Here is a 12,211-nt window from a genome sequence, read left to right as displayed (position 1 = left end):
GCTACCTGCTGCAGCTGAGAGGAACACAGGTTCACCAGCTGTCTAGCTTATTTCTGGTTGAGCCAATCGTAACCCAGCAACAGCCCGTTTGTGAGCGTCTCCTCGGCAGCCAGAAATCAGCTTTACTTATCTCCACACTTGTTCTCTACACGCAGCAGAGCGGAGGGTCGGAGGAGACGAGTGAATAACGTGAACACACCAAAATGAAAGCTGCCTGTACGCGCTGATGCATGTTCTCCTCCGTTACCTTGGCGGTGGCGTGGTTGAGCATCTCCTGCCAGGTGGGATCCAGGGTGTTCTTGCCGTCAGCCATCAGGCCCTGCTCTGCCACATAGACCATCTCCCTGGCGGCGGTGTGCATGGAAACTGCCCTCTCGTAGCTCAGAGCTGCCTTCTGGGTCTCCTGCTGCGCCTACAGGGAGCAGACGGAGCTTTTACAGGCTACAGAGGTGGACTACGAGGAAGACACGACTCCCTACTCTGTTAGAGACCCACATCTCTATGAAGCTGTGTGTGAATATCGTTGTTTCTGATTCATACGAGTTATGAAACGAAGCCCATGAGGCCAATAAATGTGGTGATCAAGCTAGGTGAGCATTTTATACAGAACTTACATGGGTACGTTTCACAGTTTAGAGGAAAACCTGACAACACTGAGTTCCTGTGTGAACACAGCTTCCTTCTGTTTGTAAGCCTCCATCAGGCCACAGCAGCGACTACAACAAATCTAAATGCTGCTCTGAGCAGAACTTCTGGATCCCACTCTTGGAATAATTACTGTGATTTTAGCACATCAAAGCAGACTACATACTCAGATTTTTTAAACTACAATATTTCACACACAAACACATGTACAACCTTGGAGACATGTTCTGTGTGGATACCTCCTTTGCAAGGCGGCGAGCTTCGTAATACGGTCTGGCTTTCTCTATGCAGCTCCCCAGCTGAGAGCTCTGAGCGTTCAGCTTCCTGGCAGACTCTGTGAGGATCTTCCGGTAGCCTGATCTGGCATCCTGAATGGTTAATGCATGAAAATGACAAGATTAGATTTACCTGTGATGGAGCAGCTTATTAGATTTCACACAGGAGTAGAGCTGGAGGTGAGCAACCAATTCCCTGACAGTCAAACCACCAGCACCGCTGCACTTTCCATTTTAAAGCTGCTCTTTGTTTCCAGCCTCTGTGCTTTACACATAACAGAAAACTGAATTATCATATTGATTAGTGCCTTCTGGATGCACTAATAAAATATTTAGAAGCAGACAGACTCACAAGAAATTCCCAAGACGGTAGGAAATGTTTTTTTCTCATTAATAATCAGTTTGTTTCGTCAGCATCAAAGCATTTTATTTAATCCATGTTGGAAGACAAAATACGTCCAATTAAAAGAGCTGCAACTAGCTATTATTTTCATTGTAACATGAATAATATCAAGTGTTTGTGGTTCAGGAAATGTCAGCAAATAGTGGAAAACGGCCACGAATCCTAAAAAGTGACCAAAGACAGTAAAGATATTTAGTTCAGAGATCAGCGAAGAGTTTCAGCGGCTGAAACCAGACGCTGTTCACTATCACCACTGGTTCAGTGAGTGAATGAAGGTCAGAACACATGTACTTCCTCTGCGCTGCCGGTCCAATTAACCACTTCAGCAGTCACTTGTACTCACGTCCAACTGCAGCTCCAGCTTGTTGATTTCTGCACTGGCCTCATTGAGGTGCTCCAACTCCTCCTGTGGGGAGGAAATCAGTCTGTCAACAACAACAAACACAACAGCCTGTGATAGGGATGAATAATTAATCTAAATATGACTGAAATCACAATATGGACAAGTGCAATGTCCAAAGTGCAGGAGCTGCAGCTTTGTGACCAAGGCACCATGAGCAGGCTGGTGTGAATGAATTACTGCTGTGGCTCATAAATCACATCCCGAGACATGAGGCAGGACGCTCGCTGGTACACACAACAGCTGGAATCACTTCATGACTTTCTTATTCTGTATTCAGTGGAAAAGATGCAATCATCACACTTCCCACTAAAATTGCTGCTCATTCTGCAAAATCTGTCAAAAATGCGATTCAACTTTCTTGCATAGCCGTAGTTTATATCTCATATTATTATTATTCTAACTGAATACGATGAGGGTGTGGACGAGACCAGACAGCTGTCATCTTGCACTGATCAGCATTGTTCCAACAGTTATTGATTAATTAATGGACAGTGGAGCCCTGGCTGGTGGCAGGCCTGCACACATCACTGCTATCTCTGAAATGACTGTGAGCAATAAACGGGCTGAAAGGGCTTCATGGTGTAACGGGACCAACTGACCAGATAATCACTTCTCATCTGACACTGATCTGGATTTGCACAGATTATAGCATTATGAATCTAACGAAAACTCCCAAAATAAATGTACTAAACGTGCTGTTTTTGGCACTTCGCTACCTGTCAGTGAATGGACGTGGTCCAGAATGAGCCACCCAGGTGCTGCTAGCAGTGATTAAACGTGCCTCATCCATACAGCTACTTTAAAGGGCACTAACGGAGAAACCGTACCTGGATCCGGGGGTCCAGCTCCTCCTCATACGGGCTGTGCAGCGGATCCCCCACGCTTTTTTGTTTGTCACTTTCGCCTTCATCGCAGGCGTCCCTGAGCGCAGTCTCTGCCGCTGTCCCATTACTGTCGGCCGCTTTGACCTCCTCATCCCCGCCGGGAATCCCCTCCCTCCAATCCCCCACGTCTGACTCACCTGAGCCGGCGGGGCTCTCACGCAAGTCCCCTGGCTCCATTCCAGGCCGCACGGTGTCGACAGCAGCAGCTTTAGCTAAGGTTGCTTCAACAGCAGCGTTTAGACCTACAGCGACCTGAGGTTATTACGGGTAATTAGGTAGGGGTAATTAAAAAAATAACTCCAGCGGACACGAGTGTTGCTGAGTTTGCAATCTGCCATATTAGATCCCACCGAAACCCGACCGACTGGAGCTAGCCTAGCCTGCAGCTTAGCGTGCTAACAGGCTAACGCCGTCAGTGGGAATGTAGCGGCTGCTTTAAAGAACAAACAGCTGCCATGAGATGAAAACTAGCGGGAGGTAGCTCACTCTGACCCCCCAACACGCTCCTGTTCTCCTCCATGTCCTACCGGCTCTTCATTACTTTAGCTAGGCTAGCTAGCTAACGGTTTCGGCCTCACATCATCATCATTACAAATGAAGTAAATAGACAAACGCTAGCTTGACGCTGGGCAACGTCTGAGCCAACGCGGCCGCCGTACACACAGTGACGGATGAGCAAAGCGAACATGGACAACCCCAGGACACAGCATGAGCACACCCTGTGCACAATCACTTAAATGTCAGACGGTTCAAAGTTCTGTCAGCTCTGACTAATAGCGTTATGTCTAAGTCGAGTGTTTCTTCTAATAAATACTCAAAAACAAATACTTTGAAAGTCTGTATTGAAAATATAGGATTAGGGTTGTTTGTTAGTTAACCCTAACAAAAGCAAATACACTAACCTGAGTATAAATGTGATTCCCAAACAGCCCAAGTGCATCAACATGGGTATAAAATGAGCTGTGAACAGCAGAACCTTCTCAGCTTTGGACCTGGACTCTGTTTTTCTGCATGTCTGCATCATGGTTCCACATAGAAAGGAACTGTGAGAGGAACAGAAACATCTGATTGTGTGACTTCACAGACATGGAGGAGGATCAGTAAAAATCAGTCAAACTGCCTTGCAGCAGTGATCAGGATGTAATAGGAGGCGTAGTGCCACGAATCAGAGCTGCAGGGTCGTCCTCCTACAACCACTCCACAGACACTGAACTACTTTACAGTCTAGCTGTGACAAACAGCTGCTTCAGGCTTGGCACAGGGCTTATTAATGCTAATCAGAGCTTCTGTGATGCTAAGACAGTGTGAAGGACACTTCAGAACATCAACCTCTGTGGACGGAGGCTATGAATAAAACATTGGAAGCTCTTAGGCAATAAAATAGAAATGTCTCTGAAGAACATGAAAAGACATCTGATGGATGTTGGGAACACCTTCTTTGGCCAGATGAGACCAAAATTAATTTGTTGGGCTCAGACAGAGTCCAGATGCTTGGTGTGAACCTGACCAGGACCACCACAGTGAATACATCGTCCTGAAAGCGAAGCACGGAGGTGGAAGTATCATGACATGGGGCTGTATGAGGGCAGAAGGTGTTGGGGAGATGACATTTACAGATGCAGCATGAACACGTGCGTGGAGAACCCAAAACACTGGCTGACAACACGGCTTCTGTTCCTCAGAAGCTTGGCAGAAGAACATCATTCCTTTTCAACATGACAACAATCAAAACATGCTGCCAGAATCAGAGCATCAGGGGAAAACCACAACCTGGACAAGAATGTAGCCTGACTGGAATCCAACAAAACACCTGTTGTTAGTGTTTGAAAGGTGTTTTAACGAGAAAAATGGAGCAACATAACCCCTCCAGCAAAGAGAAGTTCAGAAAAATCATTTCTTCAGAGTGGCAGAACAGCTCTCCAGAAGCTTGTGCAACAACAGAGGGTTGAGTCTGTCATCGAGAACAGCTCATACCAAGGACATTAGAAGCCCTGACAGAAGTAAAACCATCTGAATGTCAGCAGTTATATATACTGACTGTGCTGCACTGAGCTCCTACCTGGAGTCAGTATTTTATTTTAATTTTATTTTACTTCACTGAAGAGCAAATATCCGACTGGTCAACTCAGACGTAATGCAAATACTGTGAAGCGGTAGAAGCTGGAGTCCTGGACGCTGACGTGGCGTGCACCGCCGTGTACTCACTGCTGTTTACTTTGGAAAACATTTTCACCACCAGTGTGGAGGTTTCATGTTTCCTACAGCGTCCCAGTTCTGCTTCTCTTTTTGTGTCTTGTCCCATTAGAAGTGTGTTATTCTGCCTCTCCGGCTCTTTGTCTTGTTCAGAGTGAGTAAAATATTTAAATATAATCAATGATTTCGTCAGTGGGAAACACTGTCCAGGTCTTTGGCATATTTTCATTACGTTTCCTCAAAACTCAGGCCAACATATTTAGTATTTTTTAGAACCCTATACTCTTGGTAACACTATGCAGTTGAACCGCGTTAGTTTATCAGAACTCCTGAAGTGGGCATCATGAAGCAGTAACACCAAGTCCAGTCACTGCTGTCGTTACACACATTGAAGGGCTTTTCTATAAAGAAATAAGATGAACTAATTCAACTAACAAGCTGAAATATTGAGACCTACAGAATGGTACAGAGACCTTCACCTGTCCAGTCTACATGCTTTGGTCAGGACCCTGGAACACATCAGACAACAGGAACAGAGAGCCACAAGTAGAAACTGTGCATTACCTTTTATTCCAAAAATATACAAATACACAAGTGTAGCAGTTTGCAAGGTAACAAACCTGCAGAGCACTACAGCGCAGAATCAAACAAAATCATGTGACAGACAACAGAGAGGAGCAGAATCAGACAGAATGAGAGATGATGCTGCAGCTATGACCACCCAGCGACACCACAGCACCACATCATGTTTCCTCATTTATACCAGACGTAAACAGGTCACACAGACGACCAGATCATTTAAAGTGGCAAACTAGGCAGTTGCATTGAATGCATTGATGAACATCATGTGCACAATTAGCATCATATCAAAAATAGATCTCTGGTGAATTACAGCAGATTTGTCTAACAAACGGTCCAGGCTGCGTCCTACACTGTAAGAAACATTTGGGTTAATGAAAAAGACCTGAGTAACATTGGCAAGAAGAGCTACATCAGAGAGGGACAGCCCATTCTGCGTCCTCCATCCTGGTCGTCTTTGGTCTGGAATGCTCCACCGCCTGGACCCTCAGCTCCAGGTGGGGTCGTAGCGGCTCCATCCTGGGGGCGGGGCCAGGTAGATCCTCCGTCCTCTGGACATGAAGCTGACGACTCCTCTGTAACCTGCTCTCGGGACTCCAGACTTCAAGTCATCCATGATGCCCAGGTTTTTGGCCATCATTTTGAAACTTTCCTTACTTGAGTACTGGAGGCGGAAGGGCCCCGGTCCGGTGAGCTGGCCCTGCTTCACGGCCTCAAAGGTCACCACGGGAGCGCTGTACACCTCCTTCTCAAAGTTCTGTCTGTACGTCTCCTCCTTCAAGTAACTCAGGTCTAACTTGGTGAAAGGCACAAACTCGGTGTTCAGTTTGATGTAACGCAGGTACTTGTCGTAGAACTGGCCCAGGCTCACGCCCTGCCGGCCGAACGTCAGGGTCCGTGACACCTCCGGCCGGACGCAGGCGCGGCCGCGGCGCTGCTCGGGCTGCCGCATCCAGTCGTCCCAGAAGGAGGCGGGCCACTTGGGCTCCAGCTCCTCCCACGCTTCCTTGAGGAGCATCCACCCGAGGCCTGGAAAGAAGTCGGTCCGGTAGAGCAGGTCAGCTCTGCCAGGATCCACGTAGCCGTCCCTGCCGTTGTCATTCCAGGCCGACACGCACCACAGGCTGGGCTCAGACTTCAGCAGCGGCAGCATGGCCTGGAAATACTCAAAGAAGTCTGGCGCCACCTAGAGTGCGAGATGAATAATTCAGTTTAGCCCTGACAACAAGTTCAATCAAGTTTTCCTTCAGGACACACACGTTGTTCTGTTAGTCACACACAGCAGGAAGAGAGAACACGTTTACCTCCAGGTCATCCTCCACGATCACCACCGAGGAGTGAGACAGGGTCCGGAACACCTGGTTCAGGGCCCAGTGGTAATGTCTGGAGATCTTGTAGTAGCCCTTAAACTTCTTGTGCTCGGGCCGCACGGCGATGTCCGACAGGTCCGGCTGCTGCAGGTGAGTGACTTTGTCCCCGTAGGAGCGGATCACCTGGGCCGTCTCGGCGTGCCCGCAGTCCTGACTCACGATGATGGGGAAGCGGTCCGCTGAAGGCCGGAGCTGCAGGAGCTTGTCCACGCAGCGCCGCACCGTGACCCTGTTGCAGGCGATGACCAGGACCGGGATGACGGGCTGCCGGGGGGCCGCCACCTTCGGGTTGTCCCTGTTGGACGGCTCCCACAGCGACTGGTGGTTCTTGATCTCCAGCAGGATCTCTTTTTGCCTCTCCAGCTCTGCTTCGAAGGTGTCCGCCATCCGGAGCACGTCCCCCACCACGTCGGAGGAGGGGCTCCCGACCGCCGCCCCCTGCTCCGGGCCGGCCTCCCCCGGCTGGCCCGGCTGCGGCCTGCCCCACAGCAGGAGCACCAGGATGGCGTTCCAGGTGACAAACAGGAACGCGCCACAGAAAATGACGGAGCCCCTTTTGCGGAGCATGGCGGAGATACGGAGGTTCAGGAAGGGGGAGGCTCAGGAGGAACGACGGGCGCTGGTTGCACACAATAGGAACGGGATATGGGCCGGGCAGCCGGAGTCCTGGTTCATCACAAGTGCATGGCTACAGGTCAGGCTGGGAGCTGGTGGAGAGGAGCATGAGGAGGGCAGGACTCCTCCTGAGCGGGCTGAGCAGCTCTCACGGTCCTTCATCTGAAACAACAGCAGCACAGAAAGGCAGACATCTGGTTCACTGTGAACTTTCCTGAGTGATGATTCAGCAGCGGATCGATCTGCTCCGATCACCTGTGGCTGCCTCGGCCTCCCAGCCGGACCGGTCCCAGCCGGACCGGCCTCAAGCAGACCCACGAACAGCCACCAAGTTTGCTGTCCTGCTGGTTCCAGCCTGCGCGCTGTGGCCGTGAGGAGGAGCGAGTTGAAATTAGCTCTTACCGGACACCGCTTCTTCCTCCCATGTCTTCGCGGACACCCGGCGGTGAAGCGGCGGTGAAGCGGCGGCGGAGAACCGGAGCCGCCGCGGAGGAGCTCCTGTGCGGCGGGTTGTCTCGGTCCGGCCGGAGATTACAGCAAGTTGACGCCGCGGAGTTTCTGCCGTTATGTCTCCGCTTCGGCTTCAGGAGGAGGAGAAGTAACAGGACAGCTTCCTGGTCTGCGCAGACTCGGAAGTCCCGCCCCAACTGTCACCTTGAGAAGTTACACAACACTTGGACGCGCAGCTCCGAGTCTGTGCGGAGCCCGTTGGACCCGTCCAGGTCTGGAGGACAGCCAGCAGAACCGAGGCTGGGCAGAACGGGACATGAACATGTATGAATGTCGCTGACATGCGTGTTGCTCCTGAGCTGCAGGTTCTGCTGTGGCCTCAGGGGACCGGAGCTTTCACTTCCTTCTTCCTGCCAGATGACAACAATGTGGCCTAACCTCAGCTCACCCGGACGACCTGGGCTGGCATCCAGACACACCTGTCTCATGTGTGCACTGCCTTGAAAAGCATTTTGCACAGTTTGCCCTTTTATTGTGTTTCAACAGTGAATCATGATCAATTTAATTTAGTTCTTAGTGTCTTTATTCTTTATTTCAAACGAACAAACGATTAAAAATATTTGAAACAAATGGAAAAGAAAAATAAAAAATAAAAAGCCAGTTCCCGTATAATACACATTTGACTGGTTCAAACAGGGACAGGAGGAAGCCGGGCTGCTCAGGTCCCAGCCCCATCCTTCACCATGAATAAATGCAAAATGCAGTTCAATAAACTAAACAGGAAATACATCAAACCTGCTCCAACCGAGCTCTGGAATCAGAACAAAATGAACAACATCAACATCTGTACAGGCTACCTGCTCCTTCCTCTTTCTCCACTCCTCAAAGATTTATCATTATATTCACACTTTGTTTAATTGTTCCACCAAACCCCCACCAATAGGAACAGACGTTTGAAGTTGGTCTGAGCATCAGGCTGCTCCACCTTTAGTTTCCTTCTGGTTATAACCTCCTCTGGCTTTGAACAGTTTCTCTATGTTTACAGGAAACCATTTATTTTTTGCTACATATGTTATTTATGCAGTCTTAAATTCAAACTTTTTCTTTTTTTTTTCACAACAATTCATTAAAAAAAACACGATTTCATGTCGTGTCAATAAATTAAAAATATGAAATAAGTGACTGCATGAGTATCTGGTAGCTTCCAGTCTCTGCTCAGTAGATGCACCTCAGACCACATCTGGACTGGCCTCAGTCCGTCTGCCACAGCTGGACCTGCAGTTTTATCTCCTTCCTCTTTGCAGACCTGCTCACGCTCCGTCAGTGTGCACCGGGCTCATGAGAGCAGCCCTTCTCTCATCCACCCACACACTGGCAGGTGAAGGCCACTCCAGAACTCCACCTTGGTGTCTTTAAACTGTTTCTGTGCAGCTTCACCTGTTTGTTCGGCTCATTGTCTTGATGGAAAACACATTTTCTTCCAAGCGGCACTTCTCCTGCAGACTGCATCAGGTTGTCCTCCAGGACTTCTCTACACTTTGCTGCTTTCATTTGACCTTCTACCTTCACAAGCCTTCCAGGCTGCTGCCGAGAAGATCTCCTCTTTATGATACTGCCACCACCGTGCTTCACAATAAGGTTGGTGTGTTTGTGTTGATGTCCACCGTTTGGTGTCTAGTCTGACGGCCAATAAGCTCAATTTTGGTCTCATCAGGCCAGAGAACCTTCTTCCACTTTAGAATCTCCGACGTTCTTTCTGGCAAACTGTAGTTAGCTTGTAAGTGCTGCATGTGCCGTATTCCTTCTGCTTGACAGTCCTTAAATATGCATTATTTTACAGTCAAGGTAATTAATCACTAAACATGTCTCGACTAATACCAGTAAACATCTCGGTTATGAGGTGAGCCACTGATCAGACTGGTCCTGGAGAAGAGATCCAGCAAACAAATGACCTAGAGGAAGGACCTGTGTAGTCTGATCCACCGTTCTGCCTGTGTGCACTGTGATGGTTTACGGTACAACACAGTCGTCTGATGGCCTTGTTGTGACTTAAACCATCACTTCATGTTTGTCGCTGTTCTTTGTCTCTGTGCTTGTTGTTGTTTTTCAATATTTGCACTCACTTTGTATGTTTTTGCAGTTGCTTTGAGTCGATTTCTGTTTTGTTTCTCGTTGTGGTCATTTTTTGTCTATATACACATTTTGTGTCTCTTTGCACTGGTTTTGTGGCTCTACGTTGTCATATTGTGTTTCTTTGTGGTTGTTTTGCATTCCTTTGCAGTCATTTTGTGTTTGTGGTCATTCGGTGGTTCTTTGCTGCTCTCTCTGTGGTCAGTAAATATCTAAAAACAAATGTCTAGGCTGAAATAAGCAAGTCTGGATCAGGCTGGTTCACTCATGACAACTTCTAATGAAATTCTGTTCAACCAACCAGCTATGCTGAGGCAGTAAGTCCTGGTATCAGAACCGTAACAATTTAAGGGCTTGAAATCCAGAATTCAGAGCAGTGAAAAATTCAGTTCTCTGATCAATTTAACTTCTAAATCAATCAATACAGAAATGTACGTTGAAATTACACAAAACATGACGTCAGCATGAACGCTGCTGACGTCAGCACGACTCATCCAAACGTGTTTACAAGTTCAAGTTTGATCTACATCAGTCCAGCTGAAGTTTAATCTCAGCCTGGCAGCCTGTGACCTGGTGGTGGCGTGAACTCTGAGTTATTACTGAACTCAGTCTGATTTAGTTTCAGCACCAACGTTCACGTCCCACCCTTCACAAAAGATGGAGAGCAATGAGCTGGATACCGGGGAGGCTCTTTATTCTTCAGTTCAGTCAGAGAGAAACATGGAACAAAATAAATGACTCCACCACACTTATGCACGTTTTTGGTAGCACAATCTGAAGGGACGGTTTGGACCAAGCTTCTGTGCAAAACATGCAGATAACGTGAACAAGAGATGAAGTGGGCCGGCCTCCTGGCAGCAGGTCTGCTCTTCCTCATACGTGTCTTTAGGGTGAAGGGACACGTGCACTGAAAACAAAACGTTGTTTTAATGCTCCACTGGGTTGAAGTCCAGATGTGCTGAGTGTTATGAAAGTAAGTCAACAGAGGATGTTGGCTCACAGAGAGGCCTTGGACTCAGTCCGGTCTGTCCTCTGTCATGTGTGGTCCACTGGTGTCCTGACAGGAGGACTGGATGTGTCCATGGGCCTGAAACAGGAAGTGGAACATGTCTTTACCCACACTAACGGCTGCGTAACTCACATTAGAGTCATGACGCTCACCTGCTGGCCGTTTTTTCCGACGTCGTCCTCGTCCAGCAGCTGTTGTTGCGCATCCGGAGGGCCGCTGCTGGAGCCGCACAGCACCGCCAGCTTCCACCACACGAGTTCTGACAGCAGAGCAGTCACAGACAAGCAGGTCCTGCTCAGCGACGAGCAGCCAGACGACACGAGGGACGGGATCTGTCCCGTGACCGAACACGGACAAGTCACGGCGAGCCGCAGGGCGCGCGCCCTCCTGTCCTCCGCAACTGTTATCCTGCAGACGTGAGCAGCGCGTGCTCCGTCTTGAATCGCGTGGGTTATTTTGGAGCGTTTACCTGCTCCAGGCAGGCTGCGCGTCAGTCTGCGCGCCAGCTGGCCGTGCTGGACACCAGGCGGAGCTGAGTGCGCGTCCCCTGGGGGTTGCGAAAGTTTTGGAAAACAGAATTGATTCACCTCCCTGGAGTCTGTCTCTCCCGGTATTTTAACACCCACTCTGTAAGCCACGGCGAGCCTTCCTCCCACCGCGACCCCTCGGGGAACAGCCTCCCACGCTGAGCTCTGCGGGGCCCCGGTGCGCTCGGCCGCGGAGTCGCGCAGCGCCCCGGCGGACAGTCCGAGGCTGTAGGCGGAGGCTGCAGGCCGCTTGGTCGGCGGGTTCCGGGTCCAGATATTCCCCCGACACCGGAGAACGGCGGACAGGGCGGAGGCGGACGGAGTGGAGGCCATAGCTGCTGGGTCGTGTCCACGGTTCTCCTGCTGGGGTTCTGACACTCAGCCTCCGTCCGGACAGCCGCAGCGCAGGCTAAAGGTTAATGTGCGGGAGGAGCGCAGCGCAGCGGGGTGGGGGGTGGGGGGGTCTCCTCTGGGCCACCCGACCATATTTGCCCCAGTAGCCGCAGAGGGGCTCCGGTGGGTGTGTCTTCAAGGCCCGAGCAGCGGCAGTGCGCAGAAACGAGTCACAGTGAAGCACACAAGCTGCCCTCAGAACGGTTTAGTGGCCCCCAGGTCAGAAAGAGAGCTCAGGATCCCCCACGGGCTCGTCCTGGATCCTCAGTCCACACTGGAGGGGATCAGACGAGCATCGACCCATAAAGAGTTCACAGTGTGGGTATTGGTCAGGG

At 49.9% G+C, this 12,211-nt stretch overlaps 3 protein-coding genes across 4 annotated transcripts in view; all 3 read right to left on the bottom strand.

Annotated features, from left to right (window-relative positions):
* Positions 1–3,233, bottom strand: part of sh3bp5la (SH3-binding domain protein 5-like, a) — a 6,810-nt gene extending 3,577 nt beyond the window's left edge. Inside the window, exons 1-4 of the mRNA XM_008281102.1 lie at positions 2,554–3,233; positions 1,667–1,729; positions 885–1,013; positions 248–412 (exon numbers count right to left, since the gene is read on the bottom strand). Coding sequence (XP_008279324.1) covers positions 248–412; positions 885–1,013; positions 1,667–1,729; positions 2,554–2,787 — 591 coding nt within the window. The 5' untranslated portion in view covers positions 2,788–3,233. The remainder of the gene's footprint in view (positions 1–247; positions 413–884; positions 1,014–1,666; positions 1,730–2,553) is intronic.
* A 2,121-nt stretch (positions 3,234–5,354) lies between these two features.
* On the bottom strand, positions 5,355–9,281 carry mgat1a (alpha-1,3-mannosyl-glycoprotein 2-beta-N-acetylglucosaminyltransferase a). Its single transcript, XM_008281099.1, has 3 exons — positions 7,770–9,281; positions 6,687–7,529; positions 5,355–6,568 (listed from the first exon to the last, which is right to left on the bottom strand). Exons 2-3 carry the CDS (start codon positions 7,317–7,319, stop codon positions 5,870–5,872), a joined length of 1,332 nt encoding a protein of 443 aa, XP_008279321.1. The 5' UTR covers positions 7,320–7,529; positions 7,770–9,281; the 3' UTR covers positions 5,355–5,869.
* A 1,339-nt stretch (positions 9,282–10,620) lies between these two features.
* Positions 10,621–11,906, bottom strand: LOC103356803 (uncharacterized). 2 transcript variants are annotated; one of them, XM_008281098.1, is made up of 3 exons: positions 11,109–11,906; positions 10,948–11,034; positions 10,621–10,854 (listed from the first exon to the last, which is right to left on the bottom strand). In XM_008281098.1, exons 1-2 carry the CDS (start codon positions 11,814–11,816, stop codon positions 10,963–10,965), a joined length of 780 nt encoding a protein of 259 aa, XP_008279320.1. In that variant the 5' UTR covers positions 11,817–11,906; the 3' UTR covers positions 10,621–10,854; positions 10,948–10,962. The 2 variants fall into 2 exon arrangements, with proteins under 2 accessions (XP_008279320.1, XP_008279319.1); XM_008281097.1 differs by having other exon boundaries at positions 10,621–11,034.
* Between the last annotated feature and the right edge of the window lie 305 nt (positions 11,907–12,211).

This window comes from Stegastes partitus, unplaced genomic scaffold (genome assembly GCF_000690725.1).
Source record: "Stegastes partitus isolate 25-593 unplaced genomic scaffold, Stegastes_partitus-1.0.2 Scaffold222, whole genome shotgun sequence".
NCBI lineage: Eukaryota > Metazoa > Chordata > Actinopteri > Pomacentridae > Stegastes > Stegastes partitus.
Note: the sequence above shows the minus strand (reverse complement) of the source record. Positions and strands in the feature narration are given on the sequence as shown.

What these genes read in the sequence shown, in the direction of transcription:
- mgat1a (XM_008281099.1), bottom strand. Translation starts at nt 7,319, where the DNA reads ATGCTCCGCAAAAGGGGCTCCGTCATTTTCTGTGGCGCGTTCCTGTTT. An exon ending in TCGTGGAGGATGACCTGGAG is followed by an intron (nt 6,569 to 6,686) that starts GTAAACGTGTTC and finishes CTCGCACTCTAG; the next exon opens with GTGGCGCCAGACTTCTTTGA.
- LOC103356803 (XM_008281097.1), bottom strand. Translation starts at nt 11,816, where the DNA reads ATGGCCTCCACTCCGTCCGCCTCCGCCCTGTCCGCCGTTCTCCGGTGT. An exon ending in TCGGAAAAAACGGCCAGCAG is followed by an intron (nt 11,035 to 11,108) that starts GTGAGCGTCATG and finishes TTCCTGTTTCAG; the next exon opens with GCCCATGGACACATCCAGTC.